General features: G+C 43.7%; 1 protein-coding gene and 1 long non-coding RNA gene across 2 annotated transcripts in view; both read left to right on the plus strand.

Annotated features, from left to right (window-relative positions):
* Positions 1-1,645: 1,645 nt before the first annotated feature.
* Positions 1,646-3,651, plus strand: LOC131383227 (uncharacterized). The gene is made up of 3 exons (XR_009213091.1): positions 1,646-2,129; positions 2,862-3,089; positions 3,215-3,651. It is a non-coding gene; the product is annotated as an uncharacterized LOC131383227 (long non-coding RNA).
* A 2,324-nt stretch (positions 3,652-5,975) lies between these two features.
* The window catches only part of TXNRD3 (thioredoxin reductase 3), a 48,600-nt gene continuing 31,357 nt past the window's right edge, over positions 5,976-23,218 (plus strand). Inside the window, exons 1-6 of the mRNA XM_058437375.1 lie at positions 5,976-6,050; positions 13,285-13,345; positions 14,366-14,475; positions 16,204-16,308; positions 16,550-16,622; positions 18,445-18,564. Coding sequence (XP_058293358.1) covers positions 16,577-16,622; positions 18,445-18,564 — 166 coding nt within the window. The 5' untranslated portion in view covers positions 5,976-6,050; positions 13,285-13,345; positions 14,366-14,475; positions 16,204-16,308; positions 16,550-16,576. The remainder of the gene's footprint in view (positions 6,051-13,284; positions 13,346-14,365; positions 14,476-16,203; positions 16,309-16,549; positions 16,623-18,444; positions 18,565-23,218) is intronic.

The raw sequence follows: 23,218 nt of genomic DNA on the forward strand, positions 1-23,218 counted from the left end.
GCTTGCTGCTCTCCTGAGGCCCCCACTAAGGCTGTGGCTTCTGGTCCCGCTGACCTCTTGGACTTTACTTCCCTGGCCCCCACACCCACCTCCTTTCTGTTTGTCCCAGCCCCACACCCAATTTCCTCTCCCCCAGCACCTCCTTTGCCATTCCTAATCCCCTCATCCTGATTCCTCTTCTAGGTTTTCTCTGGCTAAATTGTCTTTTATATACTTGCTAATATCTGTCTCCTTTTCCCCCAGACCGCCTCCTGGGCAACACGGAATGATGAAAATCTAGAAACAGGAATCTCACTCCCGGCCCTAGCCAGGACTCAGGTTTTGTGAAGGGGCTGGTGCTGGAGGAAAAGCAAACCCCATCAAACCAACACCTAGTCTGGAGCCTGGGCTAAGTGCCACTCAAAACGCATTTCCTCCCTTTACTTTCCTATAGCCCAAGAATTCTTTCTGAAAAGTGTGGCCCTTGAGAACCATCTAAAAGCATCACAGGGTGGAGAGGCAAGGGTCCTGAGAGCTGCTTTTGCTGTCCCTTGTCCCCAGTTTTCTTGAAGAAGCCAAGCTCCAGAGAAGAGGTGGCTTTTGGGGGGTTTAGATTACATTCCAAGTCTAATTCTCAGTCCAGCAACCCTGCTCCCAGCTGCTCCCATCATCTGTCCACTTGGCCAAGGAAGGGACGGGTCGGTCCACACCCCCTTCCTGGCTGTAGACGACAACCATCAAAAGGCTGTCCGTGTAGCTGGGGCCCCAGAACCATGTCTCCGTAGAAAGGTACCAAGGAGCTGGAACCTTTTAGCTTCAAGAAGAGCGTGAGGGAGCCAGCACCCTTCTGAAACCTAAACTGCATTCTGGCCTGAGCTGTTTTGCACTGTCTGTGCCCTAGAAGGCTGTGAAGGCCTCTAGGTGGGTCTTCCTGTTTCCCCATCTTCTGAGGCTCAGGGCTTCCTCAGAGCCTCCGTGGGTCCCATCACACAGTGTCTGGGTCCTGCCTGCCTGGCTCATTCCCCCACCCCCACCCGCTGCCCTATTTCCATCCCTGGGACAGCCAGCTGGGCACTGCCGTTCCCTCTCTTAGAAGACTTCCACAGGCCCTGCCCAGCCCTTTTGCCAATTAAGTGAATGTCACCTACTCAGAGAAGCCCTCCCTGAGCACCCATCTGCAGTAGGGTCACCCCCATCTTCCTGCCTCGCTTTTCCTGGTGTTTCCTTCCTGGCCCCTGTCCCTACTGGGAATTTTCTGCACTGATAGACTAGTCTCTCTCACCCACCTGGGGGCCAGCGTGTCTGTCTTCTCTATCCCAGCACACTGAATGATCATTTGTGGGCGTGAATGAAACAGGAAGGCCCCCGAGGTGCTGGGGTTGAGAGCCCTTCACCCCAGGGGAGGAAGGAGCCTTGAGGAAGGGGAGAGGACCCGAGTTAGTGCCCTCTTCCCACCCCAAGGGTCAGCCCTGGGCAGGGCGAGCCACTGCGCCTTGGGGGTCCTGTCGCCTGTGCCCTTGACGGGTGGCCCGCAGGGGATGTGGCCGCACTTGGTCAGCTGTGGTCCTGGAGCAGCCGCGTCCGCGCGGGCGGCACTGAGGAAGTATCAACTTCACAACCCAGGGCTCCAAAGGACCCATGGGAGTGTCAGGAGGCTCATGGGAGTGACCAGCGCTTTAAGGTCCCTGGGGACCCAGCGGAGTGGGCCAGGGTGAGGCATCTGGAGGCGCTGAGCCGGGCCGGGAGCCGCGGGACCCACAGAGGGCGCCGGTCCGTGTGGAGGCAGCAGTGCCTGGAGAGAGGAGGCCCCGGCTGCCAGCAGGAGTCAGGCTCTGCCTGGGGGTCCCTGGCTCGGTCTTCCAGGCCGGGCTACGTTTCTTTGCCCAGGCTGGGCGGGGCCGTTGGCAGTTGAAAAGCCCCGCTCCAATCGCGTCACGGTCGCCTGGCCCCGCCCCCGTCTCCATGGAAACCCGAACCGCCGAACCACTTGTCAGCAGCTGCTCTGGAGCCTGGCGCCTGCCTTGCGCGCCCTGTTTGCCTCACGCGGACGGTGCTGCCCAGGCTGTCCCCGACTCAAGACACCGTAATGTCTATCCACCGGTCGACCCCTGGGCCCCTTCCCCGCAGGGCGGGCAGTAGGGCACGGCGGGGTAAGAATCTGTTGTAACCAAGGAAGGGAACTGCCCCCAGGCCCAGAGAGTTTGGAGACTGAGGTACTATCACCAACAGCCCAGGTCCCTGGCAGCTGGGCCCTGCGCTAGAGTCTTCCTGCAGCAGGGGTCTCCTCCGGAGGGCCTGTGAATGTTTCCCCGGGATGGGGCTGAAGCCAGAGCCCAGAGGTTCCTCCCCGCCCCCGGAGAATCCGTTCCGTTTGCCCCCCTGGGGAATCCGTCACTCGCCCTCCTCGGGCTGCAGGGAAGGAGGCTCTGAGGGGACGATGGCCAGCTTCTCCCCTGCAAGGACAGGAGCCCCAGGGAAGGCATTCCTGCTCTGGGGACTGCCTCCCTCTCCCACATCAGAGCCAGCCCTCGCAGAAGCTAGGCCAAGCTGACCACTCTGTCTTTGGTCTCTGCCAGGGATCTGAAAGAACATCCAGACCCACGTGTGTTCCCCTCCTGACTCAGGCTAGGCCACATCTAAGCCTGCCAGGGAAGCTGGTCTCCTCAGAAACTCCCTGCACTGATGTCTAGATGTCCAGAGTCCCAATAGAAGACTGTCTCTTAAAAAATATAAATAAAAATAAAAGGATAAAGGGGACATCTTCCTTGTTCTGTTTCCTTTCTTCTTCAGTTCTTTCAAACTCTGACTTTTGCTCAGGCTAATAGGAAAGGCATCTTCCTGCTGCCTGAAGTTATTGTCTCATGTTCCCTTTTCCTTCCTAGAGATCTTCTAAACAGCATCAACTAGATTGCAGCCATCTGGCCCCTGCTCACTTCAACAGCATTCATTTCTCCTTCACCTCTGCTCATTTTTGGATCTTTCGGCATTTTCCCCAAATACACCAGCCTTCTCCTGCTTCTGTGGTTCAGCTGGGCTGCCTCCCTCTGATACCCTCTTCCAGTGCTTATTGTCTGGGCCAATGATTCTTCAGTTCATCACATCCAGCTCAGGTATTATTCTTCTCTTTAGAACTACTTCCTCATTTACATTTCCTATTTTTGACATCTCTCCTAGAAGGGTTCTGATCTCCTGAAGACAGGTGCTATCTTCCATGTGTTTATTCCCTAACACTTAGCACAGACCGAGGTGTTCAGGAAGTGCTTGTGGAGTCAAGGCATGAAATAAGCTATGTGGGCCCAGGACAAGAGGAGTGGCATGAGGCAGTCCCTGAACATCGTGGTCTGTACTCCACCTCCCGGACTTGTGGCTCCCTGGATGAGCAGAGTAGGAAGAAGAGGAATTTGAGATCCCAGCCTCTCATGTGAGGACAAGAGGAGAAGTAAATTATGGTAATATATGTTCTGGTAAGATGTGACATGTGTGAATCACTAGTTCATTCATTCAGTAAAACTATATTCTGTGCCTACTATGAGCCAGGCACTGTGATAAACTCTGGGGCTAGAGTTGTGGACCAAAGGATAAGGCCCTTTTCTCACAGAACTCACATTCCACTCCAGGTGATGGAGACAGGGGTAGGGCAGACAACAAGCAAGGAAACCAGAAATTATAGGAGGCCATTGAAAATAACAATAAATGTGTCATGAAGGGACTAGAACATGTGTGAAATGATGGAAATTAGCAGCTACTTCATTTTGGGTACACAGCAAAAGTTTCTCTAAGGAGGTAACATTTAAGCCAAGACTTAGTTGGCAATGAGGAGCCAGACTTGCTGGAGCAGGTATTAGTCTATTGGAGCTGTTAGAACAAAGGATGGGGCGTCTTACGAACAACAGAATTTTATCTCTCACAGTTCTGGAGCCTAGAAGTCTGAGATCAAGATGTCAGCATGGTTGCTTCTGATGAGGGCCCACTTGCCCATTCCAGCTGTAAGGTCTCACTGTGTTCTCACATGGTGGAGAGTGAGCTAGCTCTCTGGTGTTTTCTTAGTGTTACTAATTACTGGTACTAATCCCACTCTCAAAGATTCTGCCCTCATGACCTAATTACCTCCCAAAGGTCTTAACTTTCAAATACCGTTACATTAGGATGAGAGTTTCAACATATGAAATCTGGGTGATACATTCAGTCCATTGCAGGAGACAACATCCTAGACTGATAAAGCTAAAGGTGCAAAGACCCTAAGGCAAGAATGGTTTTGACACATCTGAAGCACAGGGAGAAAGCCCGTGTAGCTGAAGCAGAGTGGACCCGAGGGACACTGTCAGGTGATGACAGCCTAGAGGTAGGCAGGAACCGGCTCACACCTGCTGGTCCTGTGGTTGGGTGTCTCTCTTTATTGGGGTTTTATTCACCCATTGTTGTGAAGGGGGCTGTAAGTCACTGCAGGCAAGTTCAGCTCCGAGGTCTTCCACCCATCCACCGAAATGGACAGAGGATTCCTGTTCTCGCGGTTTCAGAGTCCCTTTGTTAGGGGCGGCTCTGGAATTCTATGTAGAAGGGAACTGACGGGTAGCAACCTAGGAAACTCATCTTAAAGCTGCGTTGCAACAGGAAACGCAATATATTTATTTAGCTTGTGTGATCTAAACTTTTTTTTTTTTTTTTTTTGAGACGGAGTCTCGCTCTGTCGCCCAGGCTGGAGTGCAGTGGCGCAATCTCGGCTCACTGCAAGCTCTGCCTCCCGGGTTCACGCCATTCTCCTGCCTCAGCCTCTCCGAGTAGCTGGGACTACAGGCGCCCGCCACCACGCCCGGCTAATTTTTTGTATTTTTAGTAGAGACGGGGTTTCACCGTGGTCTCGATCTCCTGACCTCGTGATCCGCCCGCCTCGGCCTCCCAAAGTGCTGGGATTACAAGCGTGAGCCACCGCGCCCGGCCGATCTAAACTTTTAAAAATATCAATCTAGGCCGGGCGCGGTGGCTCAAGCCTGCAATCCTAGCACTTTGGGAGGCCGAGGTAGTAGAGACCAACCTGGCCAACATGTGAAACCTGTCTCTATAAAATGAGAACTAACATGGGGTGGCCGGGGCCTGTGTCCAGTAGCGGAAAAAAAAAAAAAAAAAAAATCAATCTTTCCAATTCACACTTCCCATAAAAATTGAAGAACGTATATTTTAAGGTGGTTTAAAGGGGCTGTCGGGGATTATTAGGAGTAAAAGGCATTGCACAGAGGCCATCTCCGAGCGCCATCGCCAAGATTGGGTGGTCTCGGGACGCAGACACGACCTGGAGATAAAGAGGCTCGCGTTTGGTACCCGCCCCTTTGCGAAGAGCAGGTGACACCTACGCGGCGGGCGGGCGGGGAACCCATTTCGCATGCGCGGGGCGGTGCCGGGGGCGGTGCTGGGGGCGGGGCGAGCGGCTGCCTCGCGGATTCGCACGGGTGCTGAGAGTGGCCAGCTAGGGCAGCGTTCACCGCGCCTCAGCCCCGGTCCCGGCGCTGCCGCCACCTGCGTTTCGGTTTGTGAGCAGGCCCGGACGGGCCAGGAGCGAGAGCGAGACTCTGGAGCGGTCGCCGCCGCAGTCGCCCGGACTGGGGAAGGCGGGCGATGCCCCCAACCGCCGCTCGGGCCATGTCCGAGGGGCGCGCGCGTTGTCGCCGCCGGGGCGCCGCGCCCGCCTGTCGTCCCCCGGGCCCAGCCGCTCGTCCGAGGCCCGCGAGGAGTTGCGCCGCCGCCTCCTGGGCCTCATCCAGCGCAGCCGGGTGGTGATCTTCAGCAAGAGCTACTGTCCCCATAGTACTCGGGTAGGCGCGGCCCTCGCCTGTTCCACCGCGCGCGACCGGGCCCGCCACGCGGACGCCACCCGGGGCAGGGCGGGTCCGGGCCGGGGCGCCCGCGGGTCCCGGGCTGCGGCGGTGAGGTCAGCCGCCCGTCCTCTCCTCTCCCCGGTGTTCCCCTGAGGTGGGCTTGTGATAGTATATCAAAACAGAAACTCTCCTAATTGCGTGACCTCGACCCGGGTTAGGACCCTGTGCCGAGCCTCGGTTCCCCCGTCATGTGAAACGAAGGTACGGGAAGGTTGTGAGGATGACTGAGGTAATTTCAGCTTCATGCACACTGCCTTAGCTTTTAGGGGCGGACTAGGAATCCGGCATTATTCCTAAGGACAAATGTATTCTGAGTTTAAGAATACTTCACTTAGAAACGAGCCTTTGGGTGATAACCTACGTGTAAGGTAGAGACTTTCAACGTTTAGGAATTTACTTCATTTTATAGAAAGTTGAAAAATGATACGTGGAAGACAGTATGCAAAAGCATAAACTATTGGGTTGAGTTCATGAAATGATAGGCTGTGTTTTTCAAATATATTTGAAGTTTACATTGATGTGTATAGTTTCTTAAAACATATATTATGCATATACATTTTTAAGAATAATAAAGTGACACTAGTACTGTAGAAGCTTCCTTGGCTGTCTCCTCCCTCCCTCAGGGTTAACCACTATGCAAAATTTCTTTTTTTTTTTTTTTTTACATTTTTACCAAATATATATATATTATTAATCAATATTTGGTTCCTTTTGGCCTGTTTTGGGACTTGATATAAATAGAACCATACATACATAAGTATTCTTCTGCAGTTTTCTTCTTCAACATTTATGTTTCAGAGATTCATGCATGTTAGTATCTGTAGCTGGGGTTCATTAATTTTCATTGCTGACTATTCCCTGGGATGAATCATACTGGAGTTTATCATTCTGCTGTTTTTAGTATTTTGGCCTTAAAAAACAGTACAGCTATATGCTTATTCTTGCGCGTAACTCCCAGTGCACTTATAAAAGACTTACTCTAGAATAGATATCTTGAAGCTGAGTTGCTGGGTCATAAAGGATGCGTGATTTCTACCTTAGCTAGGTAATGCCCAGCTGAGTTTCCAAGTAGTGATACCAATTTACTCACCTCCTAGTTTGTAACAATTCATCTTGCTCTACATCCTTACTAACAATTGATATTTTTAATTTTTGCCATTCTGGCAATTTTGAAATGGCATTCCATTATGGTTTAATTTTGCATTTCCCAAATGAAGTCCAGTGTGTTCATGGGTCATTTGAGCTTCCTCTTCTATGAAATTATATAGTGTGTTTTTCATTTTTTTCAGGCCTTTTGCCTATTTTCCTATGCAGTGGTTTTTAGTTGTTTGTACTGACTTGTTCTTTATATATTTAGGATGCTTATCCTTTGGTTATGTATACAGTAAGTGCTCACTCAACATTGTTGATAGGTTCTTGGAAGCCAACCTTAAGCAAAATGACATGTAACAAAACCAGTTTTATTGTAGGCTAATCGATAGAAATAAGAGTTAAGTTCCTATGGCATATTTCTGACCACAAGAAAAATTACCAAACTTTTAAATAAAGACCCAAAACATGTCTAATATTAAACATTGAAATAAATGTGAGCTATATATACATTTAAGAGATTAATGAGAACAAGGAAGAAAATTATTTACCCAATTTCTGATGAATCAGGAGAGGTCGGGTTCTAATGGTGGTGAGTGAAATAAAAAATGTTTGCAAAGCAGAATTTTAAGGAGCACCTTGTGCCACTGGGCAGTTCAAAAACAAAATCAGAAATACCGAGGGTGCACTGTTGAGCGCTCTCCTACTGCATTCGTTATTGTTTGTGTCTATATGATTATTGTCTACCTGATGAAGTTTTATTTGGCAATAATTTATATTTGCTTATTCATTTCTTTTCCAACCCACTTACTCCATTTCAGGGTTGCAAGTGGCCAGAGCCTATCTTCACAGTTCAGGGTGCTAGGCGGGATCCAAACCTGGCTGGGGAACCATCCCATTGCAGGTGCACTTGCACACACACCCACACTCTCTGTGACTGGGAAAATGTAGATACACCAATTAGCCTAACATGCACATCTTTGGGATGTGGGAGGAAACTGGAGTACCTGGAGAAAACATGAAGAGAAGGTGCAAACTCCACTTGACAGTGGCTCTGGCTGGAAATTGTTTTTTAAATCACTGTTGTAATGAATTAATGTTATTTGAGGACCTGCTGCTGTAGAAAATCTGTCAGATTTAGCTTCCTTTTTCACTCTTTTTATGGGATTGATATGGTTGGGATCTGTGTCCCCACCCAAATATTGAAATGTAATCCCTAATGCTGGAGGTGAGGCACGGTGAGAGATGAATGGATCATGGGGGTGGATTTCTCATGAATGGTTTAGTATCATCCCATTGGTACTGTCCTCATGATAGTGAGTTCTCATGAGATCTGGTCATTTAAAAGTCTGTAGCGTCTCCCCACCCCACTCTCTTGCTCCTGATCTGGCCATGTGAAGTGCTGGCTCCCCCTTTGCCTTTTGCCATCATTGTAAGTTTCCTGAGGCCTCCCAGAAGCCAAGGAGATGCCAGCGTCGTGCTTCCTGTAGAGTCTACAGAACTGTGAGCCAATTAAACCTCTTTTCTTTATATATTACCCAGTCTCATATTTCTTTATAGCAATGGGAGAACAAACTAATACAAGGATCTATTCATTAACTGAAGTTTGTAAATTTAATGTATTTGCTTCTTTCATTCTTTTCCTTTTATGGCTTGCTTTTGGTATCTTATTTAGGAAATCTGTTTCTATTCAGAGATCATAAAGATATTCTCCTGTTTTAGCTCCTGAAAATTGAATACTGTGCTTTTCATACTCACCTTCTTGACGTCTACCTGGGATTGATATTGGTAATATGAGTGGGGATCCAGTTTGTTTTCTTCTTTGTGACTTCTCAGGTGTTCCTGTTTCCTTTTTTGGAGACCGCATCCTTTCCACACTAGTTTGTGTGCTCACTCATCGTTGATCAGGTTCTCATGTATGTGTTGGACTATTTCTGGGGTCTGTTTTCTATCTATGTTTCTTAAGAGTTGTCCTTTGTAGTTTGCATAAACACCAAGAGATCAGAACTGTGTCTGTCTACTGCTGTATTACTGGGGCCTAGACAATAGTGTCAGGCACATAATGTAGGGTGAATTATCTTAAATAATGTTAGTGAAACCCTTGCTGATACAGAAAATCTTAGGATAAATGATCCTCTATTCTGTATGTGTTAACATTTTCAGTAATGTGGCCACGATTTTGAGTCCCATTACATATTTGGACAGCTCTGATTATTGGAATTTTTTTAAGTGAAGCAAAATCTGCCTCTCTGAAATATTTATTCATTCTTGGAGGTGAGCATTGCTCCACTGGGCAGAATTAAGAACCTTGCTTCTGCTTGGAAGGCAGATCTTCCGGTACTTTCGCCAAGTGTTTTTCTTGCTTGTCTGAGTAGCCTGCTTTCTTACATGTCCGTCTTTACCTGTGGCCACTCACTAACTTGATTGTACAGGGTTTTTTTTTTTTGCCCGTGAGCCTCTTAAATGTATCCCCCAAAATTAGGCACCATATTCCACATGTGTCCTTATCCTTGCAGAGTCAAGGAGAGAGTTTGTTTCTTGATTGGGCTGCTAATGGCATTCAATAAGTGTTATTGGGTGCTTAGTGTTGCAGAGACACAGAAATGAATAAACCTTGGTCTTGCCTTCCATACACTCATAGTCTAATTGAGCTGTAATCAAACAGCTTGCATGTGTAGAAAGAAGTACGTAAGAAAAACAAGAGTTGTGGGAATAAGAGATAAAACAGTGGCTTCTGTGGAGGATCAAAACAGTCTAAGAAAATGCCATGTAAGCTGGTCCTTGAGGGGTAAGTTAGAATCTGTAGGTAAGAAGGAGTATCTAGCTAAGAAACTAGTATCAGCGAAGATGATAACAATAAAAGGAAAATAGTATGGCTGAGCATAAGGTATATGCAAGGGAATCAGGAAGATTCATTGGAAAATGACTGGAAGTTTAGTTTCAAAGGTGATTTAGGGAGGTCTTTTTTTTTTTTTTTTTTGAGATGAGGTCTTGCTCTGTTGCCCAGGCTGGAGTGCAGTGGCTTGATCTTGGCTCACTGCAACTTCTGCCTCCCAGTCTCAAGTGATCCTCCCACATAAGCCTTCCAAATAGGTGGGACTACAGGTGCATGCCACCACACCTCAGTAATTTTTGTGTTTTTTGTACAGACAATGTTTCACCATGTTGCCCAGGCTGGTCTTGAGCACCTGCACTCAAGTGATCCACTCGCCTGGCCTCCCAAAGAGCTGGGATTACAGGCGTGAGCCACCATGCCTGGCCAAGGAGGTCTTAAAATGCTTGCTAGTAAGTGTGGACCTAACGATGTGGCAAAGAAAAGTCATCTCACGCTTGTGAGCAGTGTCTGACCTGTGATTTGAAATCTAGCCATCATATGAAACTAGACTCAGTGTAGAGGCAGCTAGACTAGTTGGAAAGTCAATGTTAAAGGACAGATGTAAGATAATAATGCAAACTAAACAGTGAATAAAATGCCCTGACTTTTAGAAGTACTTTTTCCACATTAATTTTAAGCCATGTTTCCCCAGTCCTGAATTCATACATTTGTGAATTACAAATTTATATTTCCATTGGTTTGCTTTTTTGAAAATATTGTGATAAAATATACATAACATAAAACTTACCATTTTAAACTATTTTTTAGTGTAGAGTTCAGTGGTACTAAGTACATGCACATTGTTGTGCAACCATCAGCAGCATCCATCCACAGAACTTTTTCATCTTCCCAAACTGAAATTCTATACCCATTAAACACTTATTCCCTTTTCCTCCTTCTCCCAGCCCCTGACGACCACCGTCCAACTTTCTGTCTCTATGAATATGACTGCTCTAGGTACCTCGTATGAGTTGAGTCATACAGTATTTGTCTTTTTGTGTCTGGTTTATTTCACTTAGAGTAATGTCCTGAACATTCAATGATGTTGTGGCATGTGTCAGAATTTCCTTTCTTTTAAAGACTGAATCATATTCCACTGTATGTATATAACACATTTTGTTTATCCATTTATATGTCAATGGTCACTTGCATTGCTTCCACCTTTTGGCTATTATAAATAATGTTTCTATGAACATGGGTGTACAAATATTTATTTGAGTCTCTGCTTTCAATTCCTTTTGGTACATAACTAGAAATGGAGTTGCTTGATTATATGATATTTCTATTTGTAATTTTTTGAGGAACTGTCATTCTGTTTTCCATAGTGGCAACACTATTTTACATTCCCACCAAAGTGCAGAAGGGTCCCAGTTTCTCTGCATCCTCACCAACATTTGTTATTTTCTGTGTTTTTAAAAATAATACTTATCCTAATGGATGTGAGGTATTATCTCATTGTGGTTTTGATTCGCGTTTCACTAAAGATTAGTGATGATGAACAAATTTTCACATGCTTGTTATTGGCCGTTTGTATCTCTTATTTGAAGAAATATCTATTCAAGTGCTTTCCCATTTTTAAGTTGGGGTTTTAACTTTTTTGTTCTTGAGTTTTATGAGTTCTCTATATAATCTAGATATTAATCCCTTATATATGTGATTTGCAAATACCCTATTCAGTTCCTTGGGTCGCCTCTTTACTCAGTTGATAATGTCCTCTTTTCTTTTTAAGAGATAGCATCTTGCTATGTTGCCCAGGCTGGAGTGCCGTGGCTATTCACAGGTGTGATCAAAATGCACTACAGCCCCAAACTCCTGAACTCAATGATCCTCCTGTCTCAGCCTCTTGAGTAGATAACTGTCCTTTGATGAACAAGAGTTTCAAATTTTTGTGAGGTGCTATTTGTCTGTTGTTTCTTTTGTTGCTTATGCCTTTGAGATCATATCCATAAAAGCATTGCCAAAGCCAGTGTTGTGACACTTTTGCCGTGTGTTTTCTTCTAAGAGTTTTATAGTTTTAGCTCTGACATTTGGGTCTTTGATCGATTTCGAGTTAATTTCCGTACATGGTGTTAGGTAAGGGTCCAGTTTCATTCTTTTGTTAGTGGACAGCCAATTTTCTCAGCATCATTTGTTGAAAAGACTATCCTTTCCCCATTGCATGGTCTTGGCACCCTTGTTAAAAATCATTTCCCTGTATATGTGAGGCTTTATTTCTGTGCTCTCTGGTCTCTTCCCTGGTCTGTAAGCCTGTCTTTATGCCAGTACGGCACTGTTTTGATTACTATATCTTTGTAGTAAGTTTTGAAATCAGGAAGCATGAGTTCTTTCACTTTGTTCTTCTTTACAAGATTGTTCTGGTTATTCAGGGTCCTTTGAAATTCCATATGAATTTTAGGATGGATTTTTCTATTTCTGCAAAAAAGATCATTGGGATTTTGATAAGGATTACATTAAATCTGTAGATTGCTTTGGGTACTACTGACATCTTTGCAGTATAAAATCTTCCAATCCATGAACATGGGATGTTGTTATTTGTTGCTATCTTATTTAATTCCTTTCAGCAACATTTGTGGTTTTCAACATCTAAGTCTTTTGCTTTCTTGGTTAAATTTCTTCCTAAGTATTTAGTTCTTCTTCTTGCTATTATAAATGAATTTTTTTTCTCAATTTCCATTTTGGATTGTTTGTTATTGGTATACAGAAAATCAACTGAATTTTGTGTGTTGATTTTGTACAATGCAACTTTGCTGAATTTCTTTATTTCAGTAGTTTTGGTATGTGTGTGTCTGTGAAATCTTTAGGTTTTCTACACATGAGATCATGTTGTCTGTGAACAGAGATAATTTAACTTATTTTCCAGTTTGGATGCCTTTTATTTCTTTTTCTTGTGGTATTGCTCTGGCTAGGACTAATAGTACTTTTTTTGGAGGGGGACAGGGTCTTCTTGCTGTGTCACCCAGGCTGTTGTGAAGTGGTGTGATCATGGTTCACTGCAGCTTCAAACTTCTGGTCTTCAGCGATCCTCCCACCTCAGCCTCCTGAGTACCTGGGACTATGGGCATGTGCCGCCATGCCTGGCTAATTTGTTTTTTTATTTTTTGTAGAGTTGGGGTCTTACTCAGTGGAAGGAGAGGAGTAGCATTGTGGGTGTGTTGCCTGTGAGATGCCTGTGGGACACGCAGGTGGAAAATAGATACTGCCTCTCTTGAGTTCAGAAAAGAGATTTGGGCCAAAGTTGTAGATTTGAAAGTCATAAGAGACAGTAAAAAGAAGGCAAGGGATGGCCTGAGATGATTCTGGGAAGATGTGTAGAGGAAAGGAAAAAATCAAAAACAAAAACAAAAACCACCTGTTGGCTAGAACTCCTGTTCCTCCAGAACATTTATTTTTGACATCTCTCATTACTATGTCCATATTTCATAGCTGTTGAATCTTTTGTGAGAGTGAAACTTAGCTAAATTTTTGTTACAGGTGAAAGAACTCTTTTCTTCTTTGGGAGTCGAATGTAACGTCTTGGAACTTGATCAAGTTGGTAAGTAGACCAGTTACTACATAGCGTTGTTTATAATAAATGCCAACAAGATTGACTTCTTTCCATTTACTTTGTTCAATTCAGATTACTCTTGTCTTCGGGTTAAATGAGGCATGTTTGTCTACATTCAGCCATGCAGAAAATGAACCCTTATGTGGCAGATAAATTGGTGTAGGTTTTTTATTTATACATTTTCCATATTTGAGGGAAGGGAGTGGGAGGAAGATATATAAGCTACTCCCTTTGAAATACTTGAGACGTTTCAGATGTATCTGCCAGCTCTCTAGCAGAACAGATTAAGCTGTAACAAATGAAAAGGATCCACTCCCATTTCCTGGCTATGTCATCCACCAGGGAGAGTGCATTAAGTTTTTAGCTTTATACTTTTGAATTCTTGGCATTCATACATCTAATATTACTTGAGCACTTTACACATAAGGAGCTTTTCAGGGGTGAGGACGTGGTGATGAACAGAACAAGTTTGATTTCTGCCTTCATAGAACCTCACTGACTCATTTTAACCAAGTTGCCTTAATGAATGAAATGCTCTTGAATCTTGGAGACTTTTCTAAAGAGTATACCAATAAGGTAGTCTTAAGTAGTCATGGACTAGTTTTATTTTTAGGGATGGAAAATAAATATTGGACTATGACCATAAACATTTTTCCAATGTAATTGTAAGAAGTATTTTCTGAGTTATTGTTACAGCAGATTTTATCTTGATACTTGCTCTTTAAAGAGGGCTCTAATCTGTCTTGGCATAGTCACTGAATAATATATCAAAATCTAATTTTGAAGGGTTGATCTTTGAAGGAATCAGTAGATCTTTATTTTTTAAGATTTTCTTTGAAAGCAAGGATGTTTTCCCCTCCTGAGTTATCATTTCATAAAGTTATATAACACACTGACCTGTTATGAGTATGTACATGTGAACATTTGAGTGTTGTAACACTTTAGTTTAACTCACAAAGATTTGGAACTCTTTTCAGTGTTTTTATATGTAGTTTTTTTCTTCTTTAGATGATGGGGCCAAGATTCAAGAAGTGCTGTCAGAAATCACTAATCAGAAAACCGTGCCCAATATTTTCGTGAATAAAGTGCATGTAGGTGGATGTGACCAAACTTTCCAGGTAATAATAGTATTACATGTTCTTCAATGCTGTTTGTTCACATTTTTAAAAGTATTTAAAAGAAGAGAAAATGGTTTTTAGGAGTCCACTCATCTTTTGGAAGTTATAAAATGAAGCATATAGGATAATTATCAGATAATATTGATTGCTTTAAGGGAAATTAGCTTTTCTGCCAGCCTGAACTTCAGAAGCTAGGATTTTTGTGTGAGGGCACCAGGACAAACCATTGGGCCACCCTGGAGACATCCCAGGTCTTTTCCTCCTGATGGGGAGAGATAACATTACTGTTTGCCCAGTAAAAAGAGGTCAACACTGACATTCTTGTCTAGGGCAATTAGAATTCCTGTTAAGACTGCTAACCTTGGGGTGGTTGCCAAAGGCCTATGGCTTTTGATTTTTTGATCCCTAGAGTGCTACAAATGAACAGGAGTTGTTAGGTAAGCAATGATAGGTAAAAATTGATGTTTATTAAATAAGGTCTTTATTTTATAATTATTTACCTTTATTAAAATTCTACTCTGTCGTATCCTTTATATATGTATACAATATGAGTAATCAGTGGTTGATTAAATAGTTGTATTTGAGGCTTTTTTGTGGAGAAAAAAGATTGTCTACGTTGTGTGTTAATCTATGATCAGCATCCTTATGCAGTAACAATCTGCCTTATTAGTCCTAGAATTTATAACCTAGTTCACATAGTGGTAAGTCCTGTAATTATAGCCCCTAAACACCTTCTGAAGTGCTTGTCTTGCCAATCCTAACTTGGAAAATGATGTCCAAGAATAAATCTATAGATGCAGAGAGAGCAATTCTATTATTTCAAGACAGAAAGATATTTCTTGGATGGCAGATCCTGAGGAGGTGGATTTCCCTAAGGGCACCTAAAAATAAGGAGGCCAAAGGGGCCCTTTTTAGAATGTCCGTAAAACCTTCTTGGGCACCCGTTCTTCATGGGGACACATGGCATCTGGTGAGTCCACGTAGTTATGAAGCACCTGTTGTGTGTTACAGGAAGGGCTAGTTTGATCATGGTATCTGTCTAAAGCCAAGGTAATTGGAATGAGCAACTGACTTGGCATAAAGAAAACTGTTACTAAATCACACATCGAATATCTAACATCATCTAAGCTACTTTTGATCACAAGGAGGGCCAAATGAGCAAGAGGATACGGCCCAGGGCCAGCATCATGACTGTTGCTGAAAGAAAATGGGAGATGTTGGTGTTGTATAGGAAGCTCACCAGTGTAACTACAAAAGTTAGATCGATTTATGAGAAGCCACGACAAAATTTGCTGATAATGCATAAGAATTGTTTTCAAAATGAAGACTAGCACAAGTGAGCTAATGAAAAATGATACTTGGCTATTCCACTGCACTTGACTATAACATTTTGATAATTAGACCAAGGAAAATGACCTCATCTTACATAGATACAGAGCCACAACCTTCTAGGTTATTTGACACATTCCTAGCTAGGTTATTTGACACATTCCTAGCTGTCAGGTGTAAGAAGGGACAAAAACACATGTACTTTGGTATAAGTTCTAACTAGTTGGACCCTATTTTTAAATAGCATCCAGATAAATTTACAATTCCAACTTAGATGAATTATAGATTGTTCCTAAGATTTTTATAAAAGAAATCCATACCAATTGAACATAGGGTGTACATAAATAGCTGTAAAACTTTAAATTCTGCAGTGTTCTTTCTCCTGTAATTAAACCATAGGCATATCAGAGTGGTTTGTTACAGAAGCTCCTTCAGGAAGGTTCGGCATATGATTATGATCTCATCATCATCGGCGGTGGTTCTGGAGGCCTTTCATGTGCGAAGGTATGAACATAGAATGAAACTCGTAGATAATCTTCCTAATGACTGCCATAGCTATTTCTTCTGCTACTTAAAAAAAAAAACAAACTAATATTACAGTTTAAGCTTTTGTTGTAATAGCTGGTATAATTCAGGTAAAAGATTGTGTGTCACACAAAAACAGTCTTTTAGGGAAGACAAAAATTGAGGGAGTGTCAGGAAAGTGACAAGATCTTTATATGTAATTTTTGTTGTTCATTTGTAGGAAGCTGCCATTTTGGGAAAGAAAGTTATGGTGCTAGACTTTGTTGTCCCGTCACCTCAGGGCACATCCTGGGGTAAGCCATTTTTCTCTGTTGTTCCTCTCTGCTCTTTACATATGTTGTTTGCTTTATGTAATCTCATTTAATCCTCACAACAATCTCAAGATGTATAACTCACCTGTTCCTTGGATAAGAAACAAGCGAGTCTAGGCCTGGCCCAGAGGCACACATGCCTGTAATCTCAGCACTTTGAGAGGTCCAGGAGTTCCAGACTAGCCTGGAAATATAGTGAGACCTTATCTCTATTCAAAAAAATAAAATCTAAAAAAAATTTAAAAAAAGAAATTGAGTCTTAGTGAGGATATAGCTAACAAGCAGTGATGTTGGAAAGATAATATAAACATTAATAAGGAAGATTTTGCAAAAAGAAAAAAAAATTCCATGACCCCAGTATTTCAGCACTTCTGCCGTAGTAATTTTTTGAGTGTATAGTTGAGGTCACAGTGTATGTACTGTGTCGTAGTCACGTAAGTTTGCCAGAAACACTTTTCTTTGTTTCTGTGTCGGTTTCATAATTGACTATATTAGCTGCACAATAGCTGATGGAGTTAGTGTATGTAATAATTACAGTTTAGCTTAACAAGGAGACCAATGACCAGCCCTATGACTCTGCTGTCTACTATAGACTAGAGTGCTCACCTTTCCATGTTGTTTTTCCACAGTGAAAAGAGCACATAGATTTTGTGCTGGATGTTTTCCATTTATTCTTTAAACACATTCCCCCTCTGCCTCTGCCCTACTCTACGCCCCATAAGACTGATCTGTTGGCAGCCTTGCCCTCTGGCTTCTGGGGTGGCTTGGCCACTTCGGGGTAACAAGAAGAGGGCAGAGGGAGAGTGGAGTTGGGATTTCATTCCCCTTGCTCCTTCCCTGATAGGTCCCTGCATCTTCCTGTGAAAAGCCACCCCCTCCATTGGATGGCCGGCTCCCTCTGGGTGGTGGTACTCAGTTTCCTTGCCCCTTCACATGGGGCTGCCAATGCTACCCTGCTGTCACTAGTTTAGGGAACTATTCTATCCCTTTTTGCTCTTTCTGCTTACACCTTTGTGATAATTTCTCTGTTAATCCTTCAGTTACCCAACTCAAGTGTGTCTTTTCTGCTAGAAAAAATTTTCTGGCAGATTTTTTTCACATAAAGTGTAAAAATCAATTTTTAAAATTCAAACTTACTCAGAAAGTTATAGCCTAGAATTTTATATACAAAAGCTAATCTACCTTGATTTTTCTCATAATGTTCTTGTGGTGTGTGTACACTTGTTTTTTGTCCCTCACCCTGGCCTCTTTCCTCTTTTTCTCCTCCCCTTTTCCCTTTCTTGTCCAGAAATAATCCTACTTATCTGGCATACCAGAAGACACTACAGTCAGAGAGAATCTGAGACCTGCCCTGCAAAGGGCACTCTGTTTTGCATAATCCATTTTGTGTTGTTCAGGACTCAGAGTAAATGTGACCGGGCAGCTTGCAGTTGACAATGTAGCTCCGAGGAGTCAGAGTTATGGAGAGTACAGGGCTGGAAGCTGAGATTCTCACCCTTGGTGTAGTACATATCTAATTAATCTTAGATCATTCTGATCTCTGTGGATCAGACTGAAGTGAAAGTTTTGGACACTGTGCCCAGAAAACTTCTCACATGCACATCTGTATTTTTATTCTTCCTTGGGTTTCTTCTGTGGACCCATAGTCGGAAAATTTGGGTTCATCCCTTGTGTCTTTTTTTGGGGTGGGGCGTCATCCCCCCCACCATCGAACTTGTCATTTCCACATGTTTTAATATAATATGATTGCAGATGTGTGAAACTAGACACACAAAGAAGCATTAAAACTTGTTTTCTTTCTCAGGTCTTGGTGGCACTTGTGTAAATGTCGGTTGTATTCCTAAGAAATTGATGCATCAGGCTGCCCTTTTGGGGCAGGCATTATGTGACTCAAGGAAATTTGGCTGGGAGTATGATCAACAAGGTGAGTAGTGGTACATAGAGTATAGATTGAGAGAAAAGAAAAAAATGAGTTTTTTAGATAAAGACTTGGTATTCATATTTTTATAGTTGAGTTCGTAATTCATTTAATGAACATTCATTAGGAAGCCACTGTGTCAGCCAGGCATAGAGGATGCAAAAGGGCCCTGCTCTTGTGGGCCTCACCACCTAGATAGATAATTGTCTCAGCTGCAGCAATTCCACACCCTTAGCAGAATGTAAAAGATTAAATAATCGCTATTTTCAGACTTCTTTCAAGTATAAGCAAAATAGAATAGCAAAGGTTATTGTTGGAATTATATCTGTTATTATAACCTTTTTTCTTAGTGGTTATATATATCTTTGGGTAATGAAAAGTGGAAAAGAAATTCATCCAGTAAGCATGTATTAGCTAAGCTCTGGGGATACAGATGTGAGGAAGACAGAGCTGCCTGTAAGCAGCACGTATTCCATGGGAGAGAGACAAGGAGATCCATTCAGTGCACTCAAATTAGCCATGCTGCTTTGAGTATTGGCTCCATGTAGCCTTGAGGGTGGTGGGGGAGTGTCAGGGAAAGCTCTTCAGACAAGGTGACCCTTGAGCTGCGTCCGGAAGGTCACAGAAGAGTAGGACCTTTAACACTGGAAGCAGCTTGATGAACACTATGGAGATGCGAGGAAACATGGTGTTTTGGGGGGTTAGTAGTGGCTGGAGTGAAGGGTAGATGAAGGGAGTTGAAGCAGGAAAGGGGCATGAGCCACCGCTGTGATTCCGGGTCCCACTGTCAAGCTAAGTAGCAAGCAGAAAAAAGCTCCCTAAAGAAAATGATGCTTATTTGGGAATTGGGCACTGCAGCTGGAATATGTGTGCCATAGTAAACTATGTGCATGTTCAGATGTTCAGGGACGTAAAGGAAGACAAGGGTTTCCTAAGCAAAAATGAGGAGGATGATATGATTGTTTTGAAATGATTATCCTTGGCTACAAGGATCAATAACTAGGGTGACCCAAGTCCGAGGTTGGACAGGCAGTTGCTGGGCAGATATCCTGGAAGATGTATTTTTATGTAAGGTTGTGATGGCCTTTGGGCAAGTTTGTGGTTTTTGTAGTCTTTGTGATGATTTTGTTATCAGGCATAGAAACCAGGAAACCCTTTCTTCATGGCCTCCCCCAGCTCTGTTTGTCAGAGAATTTTTTTTTTTTTTTTTACACAAGTTACTCCATTTTGATTCTGACAACTTCCACACCTTTTTATGGCACTGAGGGACTTAGAAAAGAGAGGAAAGTATAGGGAAGTGGGGGCAAGAAATGACAGAGGATTGAACAAAGACTGAAGTCAGGTTGAAGAGTAGTTGAAGGCATAAAATTGACCAGATGTGGTGGCCAGTTGGATGTAGACTTGGCTGTGTATCAGAATGTCTTGTAGACTTTAAGAAAAATTACAAACCACTTGTCTCTTTGTGCAGAGATTTTGATCTGGTAGATATGGGCAGTGAATGTACACGTTTAAAGCATCATAGATGATCCTGGTTCTGACCATAGCCAGGTGATTATGACGGCATCCAGGTCATGGTAGGATATGGAGTGAGGGAGAGGAAAGAATACAGGAAGAGAGACTGGGGGGAAATGGAATACTGTTCACTGAGATAGGAAACACAGGCAGCTTTGGTTTATTGGCAGGGTGGGGTTGAGTTCAGGATAATGGGTTGATGCTGGACACATTTCTCCAGTCAACTCAATGGAGAGCTTTAGGTCAAGCTAGGATCAGCTGGTTGTAGATAAAATGAGGCCTCCCTACTTGGCAGTGTAATTTTGGGGTAGTTTTATTCGCTTTCAAGAATCCTTCTGGTTGGGTGTAGTGACTCACATCTATAATCCCAGCACTTTGGGAGGCTGAGGTAGAAGGATTGTTCAAGCCCAGGAGATTGAGACCAGCCTGGGCAACGTAGTGAGACTCTGTCTCTACAAAAAATAGAAAAATTAGCCAGGCATGGTGGCATGCACCTGTAGTCCCAGCTACTCGGGAGGCTGAGGTAAGAGGATAGCTTGAGTCCAAGGAGGTCAAGGCTGCAGTGAGCTCTGATTGCACCACTGCACTCCAGCCTGGGTAAGAGAATGAGATCTTGTCTCGGAAAAAAAAAAAAAAAATCTTTCTTTTCCCTAAATCCTTCATCTTACTTGGACACTGTACTTCAGGTGCCTTGGGAACATCCTGGTAGAGTTTGCTGTATGAGAAAGGTTTGTTCCCAAAAGAGAGCTGGGCGAGAGCTGGGTGTGAGAGGCACAGCACATGGGGGATTGGGGAGAATGAAAAGCACAGAAAACAGAGATAGAACACTGAGATATTTTAATACCTACAGTAACTGGGTGAGGAAAAGGAGGAAAACCAAGAGAGTTGAATCACAGAAGCCAGAAGGGGTTTGGCTTTTTTAAGGGCATGATTGGAGCCTTAGGGAGTCTAAAAAGAGCACTAACTGAATCAAATGCTGCAGAAAGGCTAAATGGAATAGGATTTGAATTATGCACATTTTAACTTGGCAGGTACTTATAGAATCTCTTTTTAAAATAAATGTCTACACTGTTTCAAAACTAATTGAGTCCAAGAGGGGAGAAGCCCCTAAAACCTCAGTGGTAGGGAAGAGGCTGTAAAGGGTGAATCACAGCACTCACTCTGTGTTGGAGACACAGCAGGCAGAGGTGGCTTGTGTGGGTGACATCATACCTGTGTGGTCTGTGCCAGCTGGAGACCTTTCCGTGTGTTACTTCTGTCTGTTCTCCATTGTCTTACGTTCTCAGAGATAGCAGGATGTCTGTACACATTGCTTTGCTGCACTCCCTGCCCTCGTGGGGTCAATTGACGTTAATTCTGTTCTAAGTGCTGAATATTTCTAAATACTTTCTAATTTCCTTGAATGGGTAAAATCTTATAATTAGCTTCCTCAAAGTTCCCCCTATACAAAATACTTTCTTTTTTCTTTTTTTTGAGACAGAGGAGTTTCACTATGTTGCCCAAGCTGGAGTGCAGTGGTGTAATCTCAGCTCACTGCGTTCCTCCACCTCCCGCGTTTGAGCGATTCTCCTGCCTCAGCCTCCCGAGTAGCTTGGATTACAGGTGCACACCACCATGCCTGGCTGATTTTTATATTTTTAGTGGAGACGGGGTTTCACCATGTTGGCCAGGCTGATCTTGAACTTCCAGCCTCAGGTGATCTGCCTGCCTCGGCCTCCCAAAGTGCTGGGATTGTAGACATGAGCCACCGTGCCCAGCTAAAATGCTTTCTAAGTCAGCTTTGGGGTGCTGACTAAGAAATACTTAGCTAGCCAACACATGGTGTGTTTAGGTATAGACTCAATAAAGGGCCAAGAGAAGTCTATAGAATCTGAGCAGCAAAAGAGAGGAAGTCAAAGCATGCCAAAATCGTCTTCTGGGAGAATGTTCTAGATACTTGCATTCTTGATATTGATAAAGAAATACAGGCTAGGCTGGACACGGTGGCTCACGCCTGTAATCCCAGTCCTTTGGGAGACCGAGGCAGGCAGATTACGAGGTCAGGAGATCAAGACCATCCTAGCTAACACAAGGAAACCCTGTCTCTACTAAAAATACAAAAAATTAGCCAGGCATGGTGGCATGCGCCTGTAGTCCCAGCTACTCGGGAGGTTGAGGCAAGAGAATCGCTTGAACCCGGAAGGTGGAGGTTGCAGTGAGCCAAGATCATGCCACTGCTTTCCAGCCTGGGCGACAGAGTGAGACTCCGTCTCAAAAAAAAAAAAAAAAAAGAGAGAGAGAGAAATGTATAGATAATTTCCAGATTAGAAACTGAATGAACTTTCAAGTAAAAGTTTAAAAAGAAAGGGGAAAATATAGAAAGAGAAGGTAGTAAAGAAAAAATAGAAAAGGCTGCATAGTATTCCATGGTGTATATGTGCCACATTTTCTTAATCCAGTCTATCGTTGTTGGACATTTGGGTTGGTTCCAACTCTTTGCTATTGTGAATAGTGCCGCAATAAACATACGTGTGCATGTGTCTTTATAGCAGCATGATTTATACTCCTTTGGGTATATACCCAGTAATGGGATGGCTGGGTCAAATGGTATTTCTAGTTCTAGATCCCTGAGGAATCGCCACACTGACTTCCACAATGGTTGAACTAGTTTACAGTCCCATCAACAGTGTAAAAATGTTCCTATTTCTCCACATCCTCTCCAGCACCTGTTGTTTCCTGATTTTTTAATGATGGCCATTCTAACTGGTGTGAGATGGTATCTCACTGTGGTTTTGATTTGCATTTCTCTGATGGCCAGTGATGATGAGCATTTCTTCATGTGTTTTCTGGCTGCCCTTTGTAGGGACATGGATGAAACTGGAAAACATCATTCTCAGTAAACTATCGCAAGGACAAAAAACCAAACACCGCATGTTCTCACTCATAGGTGGGAATTGAACAATGAGAACTCATGGACACAGGAAGGGGAACATCACACTCCGGGGACTGTTGTGGGGTGCGGGGAGGGGGGAGGGACAGCATTAGGAGATACACCTAATGCTAAATGACGAGTTAATGGGTGCAGGAAATCAACATGGCACATGGATACATATGTAACAAACCTGCACATTGTGCACATGTACCCTAAAACCCTAAAGTATAATAAAAA

The sequence above is a fragment of the Hylobates moloch genome, unplaced genomic scaffold (genome assembly GCF_009828535.3).
Source record: "Hylobates moloch isolate HMO894 unplaced genomic scaffold, HMol_V3 SCAFFOLD_4, whole genome shotgun sequence".
Classification (NCBI taxonomy): Eukaryota; Metazoa; Chordata; class Mammalia; order Primates; family Hylobatidae; genus Hylobates; species Hylobates moloch.